Below are 20816 nucleotides of genomic sequence, written 5' to 3'. Positions count from 1 at the left end.
AAATTTGCATTTTTTTATGAAAATCATCCCCCCACACGCCATATGAAGTACAAAAAGATAGATTTCGTTCCTTATAACAAATCAATTATGGCAAATAAGCTTCGTTCAACCAATTTGGAACAATTTATAAGACGGACTAAATCTCCGCTTACGCGTTAATAGCGCGCAATTATCTTGGCAATCTTTAAACCCTCATAACTTTACGAAAAATGATCACAAGTGAAATATCTTTTCAAATTTAAGCTCAGGATAACAATACCTTTTGAATGGTATAAAAAAATTTCGTCAAAAATGGTTAGTTAAAAGTCGAAATTAGTCTGAAGAAAAAAAACCCACCCCGAGCACAAATATTCCGTTACTTTCGTATCGAAAGTCGGAACAATAAGTTTTTGCGAGCCTGCACGATCACCGTATTCCCTTTATATTAGACCTAAAAGGAAGTTTTCAACCTGGTTTTTCTCAAAACAGAGATTTTTTTAAAGTTTTTAAAATCGTTTGAATCACGACTGAGAGGGCTTTAATATGATATATCACGCAACCCATTCCAATAATTATTTATGGTACCTAGTTTTGCGTTGAAAACAAAAAAAAGAAAAAAAACACCCGAATATAAATTTCCTCCGCTTTTTTTTTTCAAATGGTCGGAACAACAAAAACAAGATCAAACCTGCAAGCACATATCAATTCAGAAAAATAAATCTAAGTTTCAACCAATCTGGGGGGTGTACCAGTTGTTAATCATAATAATCTAAATTGGGAGGGGGTTTGATAACGACTGGTTAACAAACGCACTGAAGTAATCAAAAATCGGGAACTGAGAAGGGCCAGTAAAGTACGAACATCATACCAATACGCGCCCACAATCCTCCCATAGGACAAAACACCTGTTTTTTGAAAAAATCCGAAGCCCAGTAATTTTCGGACTTTTCGGTTTTGAAAAATGCTTTTACTGAACTAAAATTTCTGGATGTCACGCTTCACCTTGGTATAGATCAAAAAAAAACTTTTTGATTGGAATTGCGAGTAAATGGTTATTTGGTAGTTGTCTCTAATTATAACTAATTGAATCGTAAAAAAATCTTCTACTCAGGAAACCTCTAAAAAAATTCCATTCATTTTTATTATTGACGGCTATGAGTTTCGAGAGAAGCGCGGTACAAAGGAAACAATACTGTGTCGCTGCAGCAAGTGGAGATCATGTAAGTTCCTTTTAACCTGAAATAGCAACGAGCATTATCACGAACTCAGCGCAGGACGCTCAGAAGCTTGAAAATTAGTTCAAAAAAATAAAGCAGATAACCATAAATCAACTGAACCCGGTAAACAACCTGATCTTTGCAGCTAGTTTTTTATTGATGCAGTACAACAAGGAACCCATGAAAGTAAGCGGTTTTCTTAAACAAAAACAATTAAGAAGTTTCTCTGCTTTACAATTCGACCTCCCCTGTATAGAAAACTATATCAGGTGATTTTCAACGTATTTTTTGTTTGCGAAATCAATTAACCATTCTCACTGCCCCTATCGAACAATTAAATCAAATTAAATTCGCGAGCAGAGACGCAGGAGGCAGGACAAGAGCTAACGACTGGTGGTTCGATAGGAACCACTGCCAACTCTATTATAATGACCACAACGCGACTGTAATAAACATTTTCATATTATGCTATCAACAATAACTATAAGAAAAAAATATTTGTCGTTTTTTTTTTTCCAAAACACAACTACTGGGGAACTATATTTTTTTATTGTTTACCCAAGCCCACGCCGCGGCCATATCTAATTGAGAATGACTAATGCTGTTTCTAGAAAAAAAAGCTGATGCTGTTTTTCTGTACCCCAGCTGACCTCCATAGACCGCAAGGGTTGGCCTTGCAGAGATAATCATCCCTGAGTCAGCAATTCACCAGGAATCAGAGCTGCAAATGTACTGATCATGGATACGTTGCCAAATCATGGATAAGTGTCGTGAAACAACGTTGAATTTTAGCTAAATCGAGTACTGAATCATGGGCAGTTCACTGTGACAAGGGCAGTTCTAAAATCAACGCTGGTTAAGAGATAAGTAGGCGCTATCTCAAAAACTCGTCTCTGTTTTTAAGATGCTTTAGCGCTGATTCAGAGCTGGGATTTTTAACGCTGGCTTAGAGATATTTCAGCACTATTTTCCAATTTTATCTACGTTTTTGTCCTGATCATATATAAGTGACCACTGATCAGGAACTGGAACAGCGATATATATTTTAACTAAAGCCTAATACTGCATTATGGGTACTCAATTGGACGACGGCTATTCCTAAAGTCAGCGCTGATTAAAGGATAATTGAGCGCAATCTCCAAAACACATCGCTGTATTTAAGATGATTTAGCGCTGGTTCAGAGTATTTCAGTTTTTGTCCTGATCATTTGGTTCAGTTTTTGTCCTGATCATTGACAAGTGGCCAGTGATCAGGGATTGAAACAGCAACAATTATCGCTGCAAGGCGAACGCGGGCCAAAACGCTTATCATAGATTTCTATAAACTAAGTTCTATAAACAAGAAAAATGTTAGTCTCACAATTTTTGTCTGTGCAAAAGTGACGAAATTGAACTTTGAAAAAAGAACTACTTACTAGTTTTTGGCATAGCATTTGGTACATCGTGATAAATATAAATGAAAATTATTTGGCAAAACTTCGAGATTCATAATCTTTCAAAAAAAGACCTTGTATGGCTAGCATTTTTGATGGCGACACCAAAGTTTTACAGAACTAATTTCGTAATTTCACCGAAATAAATTTCGGATTTTTTCAAGCGCCAAACGAATATTGTACTCAAACAAAAACTATAGTTTTCCATGGAAAAATTAGTTTTTTTATACATAACTTCATCCTGGATTCCTAAAAATTGAACAGTTTTTCTGTTCTTTAGATAAGTTATCTCAAAAAAGTTAAATCTTTTTTAATGAAATTTTTGTATAGCTTGGGCAATGCATGACTGAATGAAATTTCAAATTCAAAATTAGGCAACTTTGAAGTTTTTTTTGGCAAAATACAGTAGTTTAATGTTTTGCGGTTTTATGTTTGTGTAAGATATCTGCAATCAGGTAGTTTTCATTGCATTGTTCAAGAAAGACCATTGAATTTGCGACTCTATGTCCAAACAACCAGGGTCTTTGTCACTTGCGTTCGGTTTTGAGCACAGTTTAGAAAATTTTACAGTAAAGTGAATATAATTGAACATTTTTTTGGTTAATGGAAAAATGTTGATCATACTTTTTCCATGATAAAAAAAGCATTAATCAAAATCCATTCATGCAGTTATTTCTACATTTTTTGAATATCAAGTCTTTTGAACCAAATTTTCAAAAAAAATTATGCCCAATGAATCAAATGGAACAACATAAAACGGTACATAAAAACCTATTAATTTTCAAAAAATTATTTTCAAAAAACATTGATTCTAACTAGCAAGCTCAAATCAATAAATTTGATGTGAATTATGATGGATTAAAACAAAATATAGTGCATTATAGTTCAACAAAAAAAATGAAAAATCTTTAAAAAGTGGTTTTATTCAGTTTAAACCAGATTTCATTGGTTAAAAATGTGTTTATTTAAGCGCAGAAATGATTTGGCAATTGAACCGAGTTATAAAATTTCTAGATTTTCATTTTTTTTCTTATGAAAAAAGGGAAACCTTCAATTTACTCTAACAAAATTGAAAAATTAAGCGTTTTTTTCAAAAAAAAATTTCGTGTACACCAAAGTTACTTTCACAAAACAAAAGTTGCCAAAATTTTATGTTTTTGAGTAATAATCGAAATAATAAAAATCGAAATAATGTAATTTTTGAAAGAATTTCATTTGAAAACCCTTTATCTTACAGTTTCGTTCTTTGGTAATTGTATTAAAAACATTTCTTCCAAAACACTCCGTTGTGGAGTTGTATGATACGCGTTTTCGTTGTATGAAGGTCAAACTGTAGAAAACTTTTCTATGGCGGGAAAAAATTTGTTGACCAGGAAAAATTTTTTTTCTCAAAAATCGTGGCCGGATTTTTTTAGAGAGATTAAAGTATATGGTACCATATTTTCAAGCTTGGATTCGAAACTAAGAATCACAGTCAATTTGTTTTACTTTTGTTTTAAAAAAAAATCAGCCTGGACTACCTTATACATAAACATCACAACTCTTTGCATGCTATTTTTTTCTCAGAAAATGATTGTTTGAGCATAAAAACGATATTGCGACTGGTAACAGAAAAAATTTTCTCTGAATACTGGAATTTTCAATTTTGATTTTTTTTGAGCCAAAGTGAAAACTGCTTATCATACAAAAATTGTATAAGGAAAGTGTACGATAATCGTTTTTGCCACAAACTGTGATGGAATTGTATGATAATCATTTTTTGAGTGTGGATGTGAACCCGGGTATGTGTCAGATCTATGACGCTTCATTAATTTTATGCGTTGATTGTTCTGTTAAAACATTTTACTAAACTCAAGCTAAAACAGCACCTCTTTTGTCCAGTAAAAAAACGAGAGATAATAATTTGTTCTGTTTTTGTTCCAACCATTTGAAAAAAGCGGAGGAAATTTATATTCGTGTTTTTTTTTTGTTTTTTCTTTTTTGTTTTCCACACAAAATGATTTAAAACAACTAATTATTGAAGTGAATTGAGTGATATATCATTTGAAAGCCCTTTCAACCGTGATTTGAACGTAATTAAAAATATTAAAAAATTTTTTCGAAAAAAAACGGTTTGAAATTTTTGATTTTTGGTCCAATTTCGAACTAATATGGAGTGAGCGTGTAGGCGTACAATAGCTTAATTAAGCTTACTTTCAGCCTTGAAAATTAGTTTCATTCAAATAAAAGTGGTTTTGAAGTTTTTAGCGCCATTTTAAAAACAAATGTTAAAAATTCCAAAAATTTCTGCAAAAAACTTTGAAGTTTTTTTTAACAATTTTTCTCGTTTTTCTAGTCAATTTTCTTCAAAAACTGTTTTTCAAGTGGCCTTTTTAATATATCTGTCAAGTATCTTTAAGTTTTTTTTTTTCGTTCAGATCTTTTTATCTCGCCATGCGTTAAGAAACGACAGTAAATTTAAAAAAAGTTTTTTTTGTTTTTTTTTCTAAGACTGTGGTCGGAACGATCTGTGCTACTTGCACAGTATCCAACTAAACTTGTTCTCTTTTTTTTGTGTAATAATACTTCTAATGGAAAGCTTAAAGAAAAATGAAAAGAAATCGATTATAATGGATTTTTGTGGTCTAAAAAATTGTCAATGTAATCGATTCCCATGTTACGCTCAGACAAAAAAAATGGATTCTTCTGCAAAAGTTTCTCCATTCATCAAATGAGTAATGAAAAATTTTGCAAATTGAGTGTAAGACCTACAAAATTTCTAACTAAAGTTTCTCGAATTGCAAAACGATTCCGTTAACCTGTCCCCCTTTTGCACCTTTTGTCCCCTTGCCCCTTTACAACCCCCATCACCTGACCACCTGAACATCTCCCCTCCCATCTGAACTAGCCGCCCCCTGACTTGACCTGAACAAAGCCCATCCCCACCTGAGATACCCCCCGCATGAAACACCTCCCCCCTACTTGAAACAACCCCCCCCCCCTCCCACTATTGAAAACTCCCTCCACCTGAATCAACTCCCCCGCTCGGCCAGAACGAAAACCCCAGAACCAACCCCCTCAACCAAAGGTTTTGGTCTGGGGTCTGGCGCGGGCGGGTTCGTTCAGGTGGGGGGAGGGGTTCCTTCAGGTGGAGTGGGAGGAGGTTGATTCAGGTGGGGTAGTGGGATTGGTTCAGGTGGTGGGGAGGGGGACTTGGGGGGGGGGCATCATAAAGTAGCTATAACATTAACGAAAATGTAGCGCAGAAAAAAGTTGAAACTGAACAAGAAATAGCCAACTTTAGTTTAAAACCTTTATATGCAATGAAATTCGCATCTCACTAAAGTGAAAAAAAATGTAGTTATCAATGTCGATTGTAATGTAGTTTTATGGTTTTTATCTATAAAACAGAAAAATAATCAATTATTGCAATAGTTTTTAATGCTTTAGTAAATAATTCATTTTTACATTACGTTTTTTTAATTGACTATAATCGATTATTATTGTTCCGACTTTCGATACGAAAGTAACGGAATATTTGTGCTCGGGGTGAGGGGGATGATTTTCAAAAAAAAATTCAAATTTTGGAAGAAAAAAAAATTTTCATTTTATTTTTTCTTACATTTAATTTTTTAATGTTATTACTGCTCCATAAACCTTAAAAGGCAGTCGGAACATTTAGGGCTTCGCCCTGAAACGAGCAGTCTTGTTCTTTTTACAGACACTGACAAAAAAACTTGAAAGTAATCAATGGGAGCTTCAGTGCGGCTGCGTGTACAGAAGGCAAACAGACAATTCGGCCAAAGACAATTCAGCCAATTTGAAATTCAAACAATTCAGCCAAAAATATACAGACTTTTCAGCCAGAGACAATTCAGCCAGTTTTACATAACGCTAGCTACGAAAGAAAAAAAAAGGAATTGGAGTTATTCCTCGGTTTAAGGTCGCCGGTGGGCGCACTACGCGCGCATCGCCGCTTCGTGACGATAACCGGCTCTAAATTTCGTACAGAGTCCTAAGCTCGCAACACGTTGGCGCGACTGCGGCGGTCACTATTGTTGGCTGAATTGTCTGCATACTTTTGGCTGAATTGTCTGAATTTCAAATCGGCTGAATGGTCTTCGGCTGAATTGTCTGGACGCGGTACAGAAACCGGTTATTACTGTTAGCTTATAAATTTTGGTACTTCAAACGTTTAGTACTTTATATTTGTTACTTTCTATTTGTTAACTACAAAAAGAATTGATCAATACAAATTCGCCTTTTTAATGAACATGTCTTCTATAAAGTATGATGTAACAGCATGTGCTTTTGCCTTTGAAAATTTGAAAGCTGGAGAAAAATATCTACAAAGTGCACGAGCAGTTCACAAAAGATCGATCAAATTTTTATACGGGGATTTAAAAAATAATTCCGTATTTTAATTAATTTCTTCCCAAGTTTTTCCCTAACAAAAAACCACAAAAAAGCGTTAATGACATGCTTTTTAAGTAACATCTTGCGTTAACTAAATATTTTGGTTACAATACGGTACCAAACTGTATGTTTTGTGAATTGTCCGCAACAAAGACGTTTTTTTAATCTTTATTTGTTCTTTCGTTTCATTTTCAACAAAAATTTAACGTGTTTGAAGACTTGTCGCTGAATTGCAGAGAACTGCACACACCGAATTAGGCGCCTATCCATAAATTGTGCGCCGTTGCGACAATTTTTTATTAGTTTTAGGCAGGGCTCCGTAAAACTGACATTGTTTTGTCTGTAATAATATTTTTTTGTCTGGAACATTCATAGCTTACACAAAACTTTCCAGCCCTTTTTCATAATTTTCTTTTTGTGCTTACTAATTTTCATTAGCCGGCGACAAGCGTGTTTGACATTTAATAAAAAACTTGAAAAATCAAACTCAACGCGTTTTTTAAGTATCTCATTTAAATCAGATCTCGTTACTAAAGCGTTTCAATTAATCAAAAAACAACTTAAGCTATTATTTAAATAAAATGATGTTACTCACTAGTACACAAGTTAAAAAGTTTAAAATCTACACCATAATTATTTTAGTGTTTCTTATTGTTTGGGCTTTTAGTAACTACCTTTCAGAGCCCAATCAAGAGGACGCCCAAAATAAACGACAACACACTTCCTTTTCCGAGTTTAGGCCGAATAAATTTGAACAGGATAAAGAAATTGAAAAAAATCAAGGCGAACCAATAAAAAAGTATGAATTGCCACTTGTTAATCCGAACGTAAATTGTTCACGGACAATTTGGCTCGACAATTTCCAAGAAACAGATTTGCCGGAAAACCCGCTGTTCTTCATCGAGACAGCTGAGCATTCAATTCTGGATCCTCGTCAGTCGTGTTCAGTTGAATCGGCGCTTCGCAACTCGGGCCGAAATCCGGTTATTCTCATGTCATCGCCGGTTTTAGAACCAGCTGAGAGCAACGCGACCTGTCAGCTTTTGAGATACGGGGCTAAGTTCTTCAAGTATAACTTTGCTGAGTTTGTCAAAGAAACACCCCTTGAAAAACTTGTTTTTTCACAGCTGGAAGGAAATAAAGATGTCATCACGCATGCCAGCGATATGATGCGACAGGTTTCTGTGTATAAATACGGCGGCATGTATTTAGATCTAGACTTCGTCATTCTCAGAGACCTGACCGGGATTCGAAACGCAGTTACTATGACTAATATGGGTCGTGAATATGACTTAGTGAAAAACAACAGCGAGTTTTGCAACCCCGAAGCACCAAGTGAAAAAGGTCATATTCAAAACGCGTTTGTGGCTTTGGATAAAGGTCACCAACTTCCGTGGAAAATCATGGAAAACTTGGTCAAAATTTACAACGGCGACCAAAACAGAGCAGCGACCGGGCCTCTAATGTTGACACACTCGATTGAGCAGCTTTATCAAATCAGCCCAAAAGAGTTGAGAGGTTTTAAAAGTGCGAATCTCACAATTTTTCCGACCTTCAAATTCTTCACTACTGGCGCGCAAAGAGCGAAAACTATTTTCAACACAGGAAAAAACAGAAGTCCGGCTGAATGGGATGAATTCTTCAGTTGTTCATACGCAGTTCACTTCTATTCATACATTTCCAAACACTTCAAAATCAGTGGAGATCCAAAAACTGATACTTATTCGTACTTGGCACCAAAACATTGTCCTATATCTTACTGGTCGCACAAAGAATTCTGATTTATACCTTTTGATAGTATCGCACATTTTATTGGTTAATCGGCCCAGAATTGTTTTCAGGAAACTCATGACATCGGTTTCTCCAAAAAGAGCACAAAAATGAAAAAAGAGAAAATTTGACCGGCCTGGATAAACAGACAAAGGTGTCTTTGACAATTCAAACATTTTATTGTCTGATCCGATAATGACAGCGAATTTATTGCAACTTTGCAAATAAAACACGCTATTCAAAAATCTGGAAAAGTTGCAAAACCGATCTTGACAAAAATAGCCCTTGTTTTGTGTTTTTTTAATATTCCTCACAAAACGCGCAGAAGTTATCGCAGCCGTTTTTTTTATCGCATCGTGTCATTCCTTTTTTTCGATTCATGCTTCCACAAATTATTTTTGTGAAATACAAGTAAAAAACCCAACTTCATGAGCTTATTAAAAACTTTTGAATGATTTATGTTGTTTTGCACAAGAATATTTTAGCACTTTATTGAGCACTTTTTTCAGGAAGAAATTTCTTTCTTTCTTGAGTTTTCTAGCGTTCTATTAACTTTGTCCCGCAATGTTACGATTCAAACTGTAAAAAAAGTATGAACCAGAATCAACATAGCTCTTCTTGTCAACAAATTTCTGAGTGAATTGGGCAATTTCTTTTCCCTGAAATTTTATCTCTATCCTCCTAAAGACTTTATAAACTTTCATAATATGCCATCAATTCATTTCTCACAACTTGATAATTTTTTTTGAAGTTTGAAGATTTCACGAATAATAATTGTTGCAGTAAACTTTCTGAACTATTCTTTGCATGAAAATATGCAATTTTATAAATAATATTTTTGCACTCTTTTTCTTTAAAGTTTTGAAGTTTTCGTTCTTGTATTTTGGCTTTGGTTTGGCGATGATTGCTTTGAACAAGTAAATTGTATTTTCTGGAGTTTTTTTGATAGAAATTTAGAAACGCATCAAAATATTCTCTAGTTCTACCTTTTCTCTAAGCAGTAGCGTGCCGAGGGGGGGGGGGCTTTTTCCCTCAATTCTGGTTGCCAATTTTTTTCAAAGGGTCCCCCATTTGGTATAGTTATACCCGCACTGACAAAAATGGATTAGGATCGATTTTAGTATGAAAAAAATACGTTGATTAAAATTAAATCGATTTTAGTATGAAAAAAGTACGTTGATTAAATTAAAGAGATGAAGATTGATTTGGATCGATTTAGAATCGATTTAAATTGATCTTAAATCCCAGCTAAAAAAATTGATCCAAATCATTTTTAAATCAATTTAAATGCATTTTTTACAGTCTGAATGTGTTTTTATTTTTAAGGGGATTAAAACGGATTTAAATCGATTTAAATCAATTTTTTTCATTCAGGTTTTATCAGTTTTAAATTGTTATTGCATTATTTTCTTGCCTAACATTTTTCATTTTACATCCTTAGCGTAGTGCAGCTTAAAAAGACCAAAATATCGATAAATTTCTAACCCTTTTCTTGATTAGTTTCATAAGTTGTTGCTTAAAATCTGATTTAATTTCATGATTTTCTATGATTTTATTGCACATTGTTGAGATCAAAATTTAATTTTACCTGACCCTTTTCTGGTTTGTTACACAAGATTTTGCCCATAATCTGATTTACAATGGTTTTCTATGATTTTATTGCAAATTATTGAGTTTAAAACCTGATTTATGTGGATCATTTTATTGAATTCTATAACATCTGGCACGAGTGCTTATGTTTAAAAATTCGAGAATAAAATGGCAACAATTTTTTTAAAGGGTATGTTTTTTTTCGTCGTGTTAGCAAAAATCGATTTTGGTGTGTCGAAAAATTCATCGAAATCGATTTAAATCGATTTTCTAGACACTGAAATTGATTTCAAATTTTCAAAAAGATCGATTTAAATCGATTTGAAATCCATTTGAGCTCGTGAAATGTACATGGTTAATCAATTTGGATCGATTTAAAATCAATTTAAAATCAATTTAAATCGACCGGAAACCATTTCTGTCAGTGCGGGTACGCTTGACCAACGTCAAAATTTTTCTTAAGGCGCATTTGGCTCTAAAATAACTGGGAGTGACTCTAAGCTAACGTTAGTTTTCACAAGAGAATGAGAATGTCGGATTTTTTATTTGAACGGTTTTCTGATTTCCACCTCATAAGTTTGCATTTTTTTCCGTGTCGAGAAGAACTTTTCCAAAATTTTGCTTAACAGACGTGTTTGGGGTAAAAAAAACATTTCTCAAAATTTTTATTGGGATATAATCGCTATAATTTTTGTATTAATATTTTCAAAAGTACCCTGGATGACCAAAAATACTAGTCATACAATTTCCATATATACAGAAAATTGCATGAAAGGTCTATGATTAGTATTTTTTTCATATATGGAAATTGTATGACTAGCATTTTTTCATATATGGAAAGTGTATGACTAGCATTTTTTCATCTATGGAAATTGAAAATTTAGAAACTTTTCATATATGAAAACTTTTTGACTAGCATTTTTTAACAATTAGAAATCCAGCAGAATGAGGAAAATAATTACTTTAATTCCCATCCCATACGACGAGCAATCTCTGAACAGAGGAGAAAAAACCAGAGAAAATTGATTTCTCATAGTCAATTCTCCTCACACACTGAGAAAGCAGAGCATTTCTTAATCTTATCTTAGGGAGACTCCAAACCAGGAGGGATTGCCTCAGAAAAATTAAGAAAAAAACCTGTTAGCTAGCTGAGTAATCCAAAACAAGAAACAGTCCACCAGAAGCATCAATATTCTGGACTTCTTCTCTTCCAATCATATTTGGTAGTTAGTTTTGAGCTCGCTTGTAGTTGTAAAGTTTCATTCTTAGTAATTCACAGAAGTGGGGGGGGGGGCACTTTTGTCCCGGATGTTTGCAACGGAGGGACAAAATTGTCCCCGATAGTTACTTGAAAGATAAAAGTTAAACATTCAAGTTAACCCTTTCATCCATCTCTACTGAAAACTTCTCGAAAAGATTTTCCATACGCACTTCAAGCTTACGGACCTCATCTCCAACTAACTTTGAATTTTTTTCCAATTTCTCGTTTTTTCTCGTTAAATGTTTTTTTTTCACCAATGACCACAAAGGTGCAATGAATCATGAAACAACTCTCAAGTTTTGATCAACAAACAGCCCCGCGTAAGCTATTTATATTCTACAATCGTTTTCAGAACTTCAAGAGAAACTTTTTTCAGCCTCAATAGCAAACAACTTTGATCCACATGCATTATCAATCAAACGTTCTTTGATCCACATGCATTATCAATCAAACGTTGATCTCAGTTTCATAACGAAAGTAAATTTAGCTGAAGTTGTCAAATATTAAAATTCGAATAAACTAATTGAGTTTCAAATCAAAAAGGTTCTGAATGCAACTTCTGAAATTTTAGCACTTTGCAGCAATTTTACGGAGAGGGTGAATGTTCATTAATTTGAGCTCGTTTTTTCGAGTGGGGGTTTTATTTAAAGCTCTCGAATCATATTCGCTTGCTTCCTTGTCTCAGACTTCACAGAAGATATACTTTGAATTTCTTCCTTAGTTTTCCTAATTTCGAGTAGGTTTTTGTTATATCCGACTGTTTCCTTTCGCTGCAGCACTGGTTGTCCCGCACTCGGTAAAAAGAGAAAACAATTAATTATATTATATATATATAATTGTATTTTTAGCAAATTTATATTTAACTATAAGCGACAAATTTAGGTGTTTAAACGATTTATAATCCATTATAATGATAATATTTTTCGTAACATTATAATAAATTAGAATCAATTATAAATGTTTATAATTTTTCTACAATCTCCTACAATCTCTTATAATCTATTATAATCTCTTATAAACAATTAAAATCTATGATAATAGATTCTACTTTTTTTGTCAAAAAACTCTAAAAGTGAGATCTCCTGCCTCTCTGTGGTTCATCTGAACACAAAGTTTTACCACAAAACAAAAGTTTCATAGAGATCCCCTCACATTGGTTGAAATAATCCCTCGGTAGGTGAAATATAAGTCTTCTATAAAAATTATGAAACTAAAGCAGTGTGCTGATAATTTGGTGGTAAAAAACCTGAATGAGTTATGACCGATGTGGTTAACTCATAGAGTAATTTCGGATAGGTTACACCGTCTGCTCGTCACGCTATCTTATTTTCGGCCGGATAGATTCGTGCAACTTCTTAGTCTAATACCGATCCTAATCTTACTCTTATATCTCTTAGTCTCATTAGATTTAGTGTAAATTTTTATTAGTTCGGTGTTTTAATTATGATTTTGGTTAGTTGTTTTCACAAAAGCTTTTTGTTTTAGTTCGGTTATTTTGAAGAGTTACTCACCCTTGAGTACCTCTTATTAAAAATAGAAGTGTCGTCACAAAGCGTGGATGTAGCGCGGTGCGTTAGGCCGGCTATAGAGCATGCTCAGGACGTCCTCTCTGGTGGGTTAGGCCAGGAGTGGGAGTATGATTTCGTGCGGTTTCTGTGAGAGGTCTTGTTATGTGATAACGTTTTATGTTGGGTTTATTGTGGTTTTTCTTATGTTTCGTTGGTTGTGTCCTTTTTTCAAAAATCAAATTGTTTTTGGTATGGGTTTGTCTTTCGACTTTTTTGTGTTTTATTATTTCTTTCTTAGACTTTATAATAGTCTTCAAAAGAATAAATTATCCAGTTTTAAACTGGGTTAATCCGGTTTGGGTACCGTTGGTTTTCTTTTCTTAGTCATGCTGTTATTCTATGTGTTGTGGTGTTTAGTAAGCTGCATTGGTTAGTTTTGTTTAGTATATAATTCCTTTCCAACCGGGTTAAAGGAAAGATTGAAACTTGTTATCGTGTGTTAGAGTTGTTGAGTGTGAAAGCTTGAAACTAAAATTCATTATTTAAACAATTCTTCGTGGGCGAGCTGTGCGAGTTTGGATAGAATTCTTGTGCGAGTGAATGGAAATATCAAAAGGTTAGTACTGCATTTTCGTCTTATCAATTTACTACATAGAATTTCAATTTTACTGCTAGTTTTGGGGAAAAATTAAGTTACAAATTTTCATCATTATTAGAATTACTGCTTTTAGGGAAATAATTTATAAATTAATTTACTACATTTGTATGAATTTTATTTAATTTAGCTGGTGCAAAAGATTATTAGAGTTTTGAACAATTTGAAGAAGTTTTCTATTTTTTATTTTTCTTTTGTGTATTTTGCAGATGATCATGAGATGAAGACTAAAAATCAAAATGAGACATGGATAAAGAATGGTTAGTTTTTTAATTTGAATTTATTAGTTAAGAATATGTATAAATTATACTTACCTGCTAGTTGTCGGGGAAAAAACCGTGGGGGAAGATGTCGTGTATTATGTTGGAGTTAGTTAGTAATTTTGCTAGTATGCGAATGATGTTTTTAGTTTGAAGCAGTGGCCAAAGCAATTGAAGTGCTTTAATGGTTTTTAGTTCTTCAGTGCCAACTGCAAAATCATAAGGTGTGTTTTGGATGAGATTATATAATTTGTGATTGTATTTAGTGTTGTGGATGAATTCTAATATTGGGATTTCTATAGGTTGAACAAATTCATGTGGGATAAGGAAGGGTCTGGATTCTTCTGCGTTGAAGGTCTTTGTGATGGGACAAAAAATATACATTTGGGTTATGGGATCATAATTGCGAAGAATACCGTGAAGGTTAGTATCTTTGATGCAATATGTGAAGTTAAGAAAAAATGGTGAAGTGTATTTAGAGTTAATAAATTGAAAACGGTGGTGTGGTTGTCTTGATGGAGTGAGTAGATCAAAGTGATTTTGTATGAAGCGATAATATGTATATGTGTGGGTTTGTTTAGTTCGTAACATAATATCGTGTGAGCAGTGCAAATCTCGTTCGTGTGGTGCAAGGAAATGAAAGGTTAGTGAAAATAATTGAAACTTTTCTTTAAAACTTTCGTAAGCTTGTGTGTCGTTTAGTGCTTCAGAAATGATGTGATCGAATTTGCGATCAAATATATTGAGTGTAAATACATATGGTGTTTTGATGAAGAATTTTTCTGTGATTTGTGGGTTAGCGAAACGGTCATCATCTAAAAATTGGTCTTGGTTAGCTCGGATGATAATGTGATCGTAATATTCTAGCGTGTATTCGTTAGCTCGGGGTGCAGTGTGTGTTTTTAGTGACTTTTTATATCCTATATAAGTAAATTGTCTATGTGTTAGTGATGTGGTGAGTCGATATAGCATATCTTGATTTCTTTCTATATCGATGTGAGTATTAGATAAAGGTAGGCAAAGGGGGTTAGTAAAATGATAATATGATGTCCAATGAAGTGTAGGCATTAAAACTTGTTCATCTACAAAACTACGTGTGTCGTTAGTGTTGTTAGGAGTGTTCAAAGTATATTGTGGAAATGAAGGTAGGGTGATTGCTAAAAAATCTTTCGTGTTAGTGTGATTTGGATGATTAATATATTCACGGGCTGTTCCTGGTTTTGTTGGAAATGGATGGTTCGGGAATTTTCTTTTGAAAGTGCGATAAGCTCTATTAGTGCTATTTGATGATTCGGTGGATGTGGATGATGGTGCTAATGATGCGGTATAAGCTGAAGAGGGTGTAGGGGTAGGTGGGTTTGATGATTCTATTGTGGATGAAATCTGATTTATAGTGGGGTTTTCAAGGTGGAAGGGTTGTTGTTGTAGGGTGATAAAATTATCTAGTTCCTGGGAGATTTGGGGAGTATCTGGAGAATTGGATGATCGGTCTGATTGAAATGAAGAGTAGGTTGGGGTGACTTGTGAAGCATAAGAGGGTGTAGAAATGGATGGAAGTGGGTTATTTGGCGGGATTGGTTGAAAAGGGGGTTTTGAAAAAACTGAGGAGTTGGTTTAAAAATTATTGGATGGAGATGGTTCAGAGTCTGCAAATTCATCAGGGGTTTCAATATTTGGGTTATTAAGTTGTGAAATGGAGTATAAAACTGAGATATGTGAATTAGTGTCTGAATTCATGCCTGATGTTACGTTATTGGTTGGGAAATCGGGTGGCGGGAAAGCAAAAAGTGGAATTATTGTAATTGGAGTGTTGAGGTTGGTTGGGTGGGAATTTGAGCGGTGTAGGGATCCAAGTTGTCGGCTCATCGTGGGCTAAAAAAATTATTATTTTGAGACTGAAAAGCGGTGGTATGGGGTTGTTCTATAATTTGTTCATATGTATTTTCATCTAGTGGATGGTGTGTCATTATATGTTGAATGGGACTTTGTGATATGGTTGGTCTAAAATTTGGATTATGTGTTATTGCTAAATTTCGAAAATTTCGTGGGACTAGGGATAATGGATGGTTATGTGGTAGGGGTGGTAACTGTGGTGCTGTAGGCGTTATGTCTACATTGTTATGTTCTTCGTCGTATGTGTTCTGTCTTGTTGCTATTTTTGTGTTGTATTCTTTTATTTGTGCGTCTAAAAGAATTTTGTTTATTGATGATGAAAAAATTCCAAAAAATCCTGCAAATAGTATGCGTGCTACACTTGCTTGTCTATTTACTTGTGTGTGTATAGCGCATGTATTATAGATTCCTTTTAAAAGCGAAAAAAGAAATCCTATAAAGTTAAACATTGCGTATAAAATAGTCAATTTTTCTAAGATGTAGTAGGGCCATCCTAGAAAATCGAGAATTTCGTTTTTTAGTGTAACAAAGCTAAAAATATTTATGGGTGAAATATCTTGTGGTCTATATTTTTCACCGTTCAGATATATATAGTCTTTAATGTCTTTAAAATATCCGCTATAATCTTGTGTATGAATATCAGCAAATCCTGCGGTTTCGGCAAGTTTGCGTAAGTTTTGGTCAATTGATTGTCTTTGTATAGTGTCCATTTGTGTTAATAATTCTTGGAATTGTTGTGTTCTAATGTGATGTTGGATATCGGATTTTGAATATATTCCAAGTGATTGTAGGTCAATATTTGGGTTTCGAGCAATACCTCTTATGCTTTCAGGTGAAAATTTTTTGAGTGATTGCATTAATGTGGGATATGGGGTAAGAAGGTAATATTTATCTTCATCAGGGTTCAGTTGAACTACATTGTGGCTATTTTCTGATCCACATGGGACTGCGGTATCCCAGAAATAGGTTCGTCTTGAAAGTGTGTCAACGAAATGTACTTTATTCTTATAAAAGATAGGGATTCTTTTATAGCAGCGTTTATCTTCAAAAACATATAGTGGTGATACTTTTTTGGTACAGGTATAAATTCATAAAATGTTTCCTTCGTAGTCTAAAAAATTTGATCTATTTCCTGATAGTAAATATCCTGCGTAGGGTATTTTTAATACTGCTAGTGCAAGTGATTGTAGGATTTGTGTCCTTTCTAATTCGCATAGTTGGTGAAGTGTTTCTAATTCAGAGAGTGACATTTCTTGAAAAATTCGGCTAATTGTGTAGTCTAATTTCATATCTAGGTGAATATCATAGTGGATATTACCGAAATATGTACTATTCATTAGTGATAGTTCTTGTAAACGTGTGCTTCTAGTGTCATGGTGTTTTAGATGTCCACCAGGTTGACTTTTACTTTTTTGAAAATCAACTGGTATATATGATGTTCCTTCGTTTATAGGGTGACTTGTGGCGTATGGGTCGATTTTTACTTTTCCAGTGGTCATGTCGAATCCTTTTTCGTATTCAACTAATATCTCGGAATATTGTGTTCTGTGAAGTGGATTTCTGTATTTACATGCAAGTTCTGTTTCTTGATATATTTGAAAACGTGTCAATTTATTTTCTATATTGTATATATTTCTAAAATTAGAACTTTGTTTTCGTGATGGATGGACTTGTTCATATGGAGTTGATTGTATAAAATATTTTTCGTGAAATTTTATCATACGAGCGTGTATTTTTGCTACTTGAAATGTTGTACATGTGTCTTCGGGGAACCAAACAATTGTTGCTTGTGTTCGTGTTGTAGGGTCACAATAGCCTTGATCGTTTTTACAAGGTAATCTAATTCCTTGATAGATCATTGTGTTGTCAGATAAGTCGCGTATGAGTTGTATTTTTTCGAGTTGTATTTTCCAATCGAAAAACATTATTTCTTGATATCCTTTATTTTTTGTGTCTGCTTTGCAGTTTGATGGGTCATTTATACCAATGTGTGGTATCCAGTGTTTATCGTGTATGTCATAAGTTAATCTTCCGTGTGCGCCGTTGTATGGGTATTTTTCATCTAATTTTATATGTCCTTGATATCTTTCAAGTTCTGCTTGATGTACAGAATCTGCAAAAACTTGGAAATATACTAATTTTCTATCTGTGTTTTTATTTCTTGTGATGTTTAGTCTTAGTAACTCGTTTTTACAATCTTCGGGATTGAGATGTAAAAGTCGTTCGATATTACTCTGGTAGAATGATTCGTGGTCAAGTCGGTTTTTATTTCCATTTGAGACTTGTGAACAATGTACTTTCTTTTCAGAAAATGTTGCTGTGAATTTATATCCTATAACTGTTGTTGCTCGGGCTTTTGAATGAAGTGTCGCTATTACATTTGTTGTTTCTATAATTTGTGGTTCTGTTTCGCATTGTGATACTTGATTTATTGCATATTTGTGTAGTGTTTTTTGTTCGTTTTCTTCACAATCGTAATGTGTTACTAATAAATCTCGGGGTCCTGTGCGGGGGGAAGGGTTTATGTTTTCATTGGAGGTTATTAGAAAAAGGAGTTGGTGAAAAATTAAAATTTTTAGAATATACATATGTATGACAATCCTGAGTATGGGTTATAAAATGTGATGTAACCAATTGTCTTTTGGGTATATCTGTCGTATTTGTATATCACTTCAGTTGTTATAAATGGTGGTGGTACGGATTGAGCTGTTATATTTGGTGGGTTTAATGGATAGGGATGTTGAGTAATGTTGTTTAATTTAACCGTGATTTCAAATTTTAATTGTAGACTATTTTGTTGGAGTATTTGGATGTTATGATCACGAATGTCTTCGTGAATGTCTTGTCTATATTGTAGTCTATTTAGTGCCCAGTTGTGGAGTCGGTTACTTCCTGGGTGTTGTCCAAATAATGGTGGAGGTGCTGTGAATGTATTCCAGTCTAGTCTTAAAGGAATATTTGTTGATGATTGTTCTCGATATCTAGCGTCGAGGTTATTTGGGAAATTTAAGTTAAAAGACGGTGGTGAAATCTGGCTTATTGATGGTGTTGATGGTAGTGATAATGTTTCTGGTAGTGATGAGGATGTAGTTGTATCCGTAGAAATATCTATTGGATCATTGATTAAATTTGGTTCACCTTGTGTGAATGAACGTGTTGTCCAATATGGTAGTCGTGATGTTTGGTTTGTAGGGTTAAAGGGATTTTCACGTATTTGTTCAGATGTTGGTGTTGAACCTAAGTAATCTGAGGGTAGGCTTGAGGTGCTACGTTGTGAAAGAAGCGTAGGGGTTTCTGGTAATATACCGATGGGGTTTTCTGGAGTACTTTGTGATGGGGATTGGGGTATATCAAAATGAACTCGGGGAGTTTGAAAATTTCTGTTTCGTCGAGGATGTATAATTTGTCTATTTATTTCGACTGTATTTTGGTTTTGACTAGGATTTCGTATTCTACTTAATTCTTGTGGTAGTGTTGGGTATAAGTTATATGTTGGTTCGCTTAGAGGTGCTTGTCGTTGAACTGGTTCTAGTGGTTCAGATAAGCGAGCGTGTCGTTCTTCAAAGGTATATGGGTTATCTTGAAAGGAAATTCGTGTGGATGTTTGGGGGTTTTGGGTTGTTGAAGATGGTGTTGGGTTATCTTGGGATGATGTCGGTGAAGACTGACTGAGTGATTGTTGGTTAGCAATTTTTGATGGTTTTTTATTTATTCTTTTAGTGGAAAAATTGATGTTTATTATAGTATTCTTCTAGAAAAAGAATTAGGAGGATTGTTGCTAGGGCGAATGTGATGATTGCTTTCTTTAGACATTTGCATATGTCAAGATGAGGGATGATAGAAATGTTATAAAAATTACAAATAGTAAAAAAATATCTGTTCTACTAAATATGGTTCGTATCATTTAGATAAGTTTTGTGAATCGTACCTGTGGATATAGTCAATAGCTTTCGAAAGCTGGAGGTATAGTTCAAATATGGAATAGAAAATTAAAAAAATATTGCAAAAAATGATTAAGATTATTACAAAAGATTCAAAGGTATCAAAAAGAAATATGATTAAAAGTTTAAATATCGTTAAAAAGTTTATGAGAATGTTAAGAATTATGTTGACTGGTCGAGAGAAGAGCATTTAAGAAATGGCTTCTCGATCGAATATTTTTTGTTGTTTGAGGCAATTTTCAAGTGTGGTGGAATTATTTATTGGTTTTTTGACAAGTGGGTTGAGTTTTGTGAAAAATTGTTGGGGGCGAATTTTATGGTGATCGGGAGGTCTTTTTTGTCTTTATTTTTGTTTGTCAAGTGATCTGGGGTATTTTTGAGATTTTTATAGTTTAGGCTAATTAAAATGGTCGTTCTTTTACTTTAGGCTAATTTAACATATTTGTTTGGGGGGTATTTGAGATCGGAGTTGGGGAAATATTGTTGATCTTTGGGTTATTAGATAAGGGAGGGTTATGATATTATGGTGATTTTTATTTTAGTTGTCAAGTTGGAGTGGTTTGCTTATTTTTGACCTGGAGGTCGCAAAGTTATAGTTATAGATATGCCTGGAGTTTAATATCGTTCGTCTAGTTGGTTTGTGTTAGAGTTAGAGAAGGTGACGGATTGGATGAATCCTATTGGCTAATTTTGAACTAGAATCGCTGCTTGTTTGTCAGCATGTTATTTTGAAAAATGAAAGTTCAAAATATTTCAGAGGTGTAAAAATTGTTAAATATAAAATTAAAGCTGTTTTTGAAATTCGACTTTCTTTAATATTTTAGATTGTGGAATGAATGTTTTATAGTTTTTACGTGGTTGATTTCTAAGTCGTGATGACTCTCTATGTTCTGATTTGTCGATTTGTTTTTGGG

General features: G+C 33.9%; 1 protein-coding gene across 1 annotated transcript in view; it reads left to right on the top strand.

The window, feature by feature from the left end:
* Positions 1–8016: 8016 nt before the first annotated feature.
* Positions 8017–20816, top strand: part of LOC134855085 (uncharacterized) — a 65266-nt gene continuing 52466 nt past the window's right edge. The window contains exon 1 of the mRNA XM_063871464.1: positions 8017–8542. Within this exon, the coding sequence (XP_063727534.1) occupies positions 8017–8542 (526 nt within the window). The remainder of the gene's footprint in view (positions 8543–20816) is intronic.

The sequence above is a fragment of the Symsagittifera roscoffensis genome, chromosome 10 (assembly GCF_963678635.1).
Source record: "Symsagittifera roscoffensis chromosome 10, txSymRosc1.1, whole genome shotgun sequence".
In the NCBI taxonomy this organism is placed as follows: Eukaryota; Metazoa; Xenacoelomorpha; order Acoela; family Convolutidae; genus Symsagittifera; species Symsagittifera roscoffensis.
The sequence above is the reverse complement of the archived record's forward strand: the minus strand, read 5'-3'. Positions and strand labels throughout refer to the sequence as shown.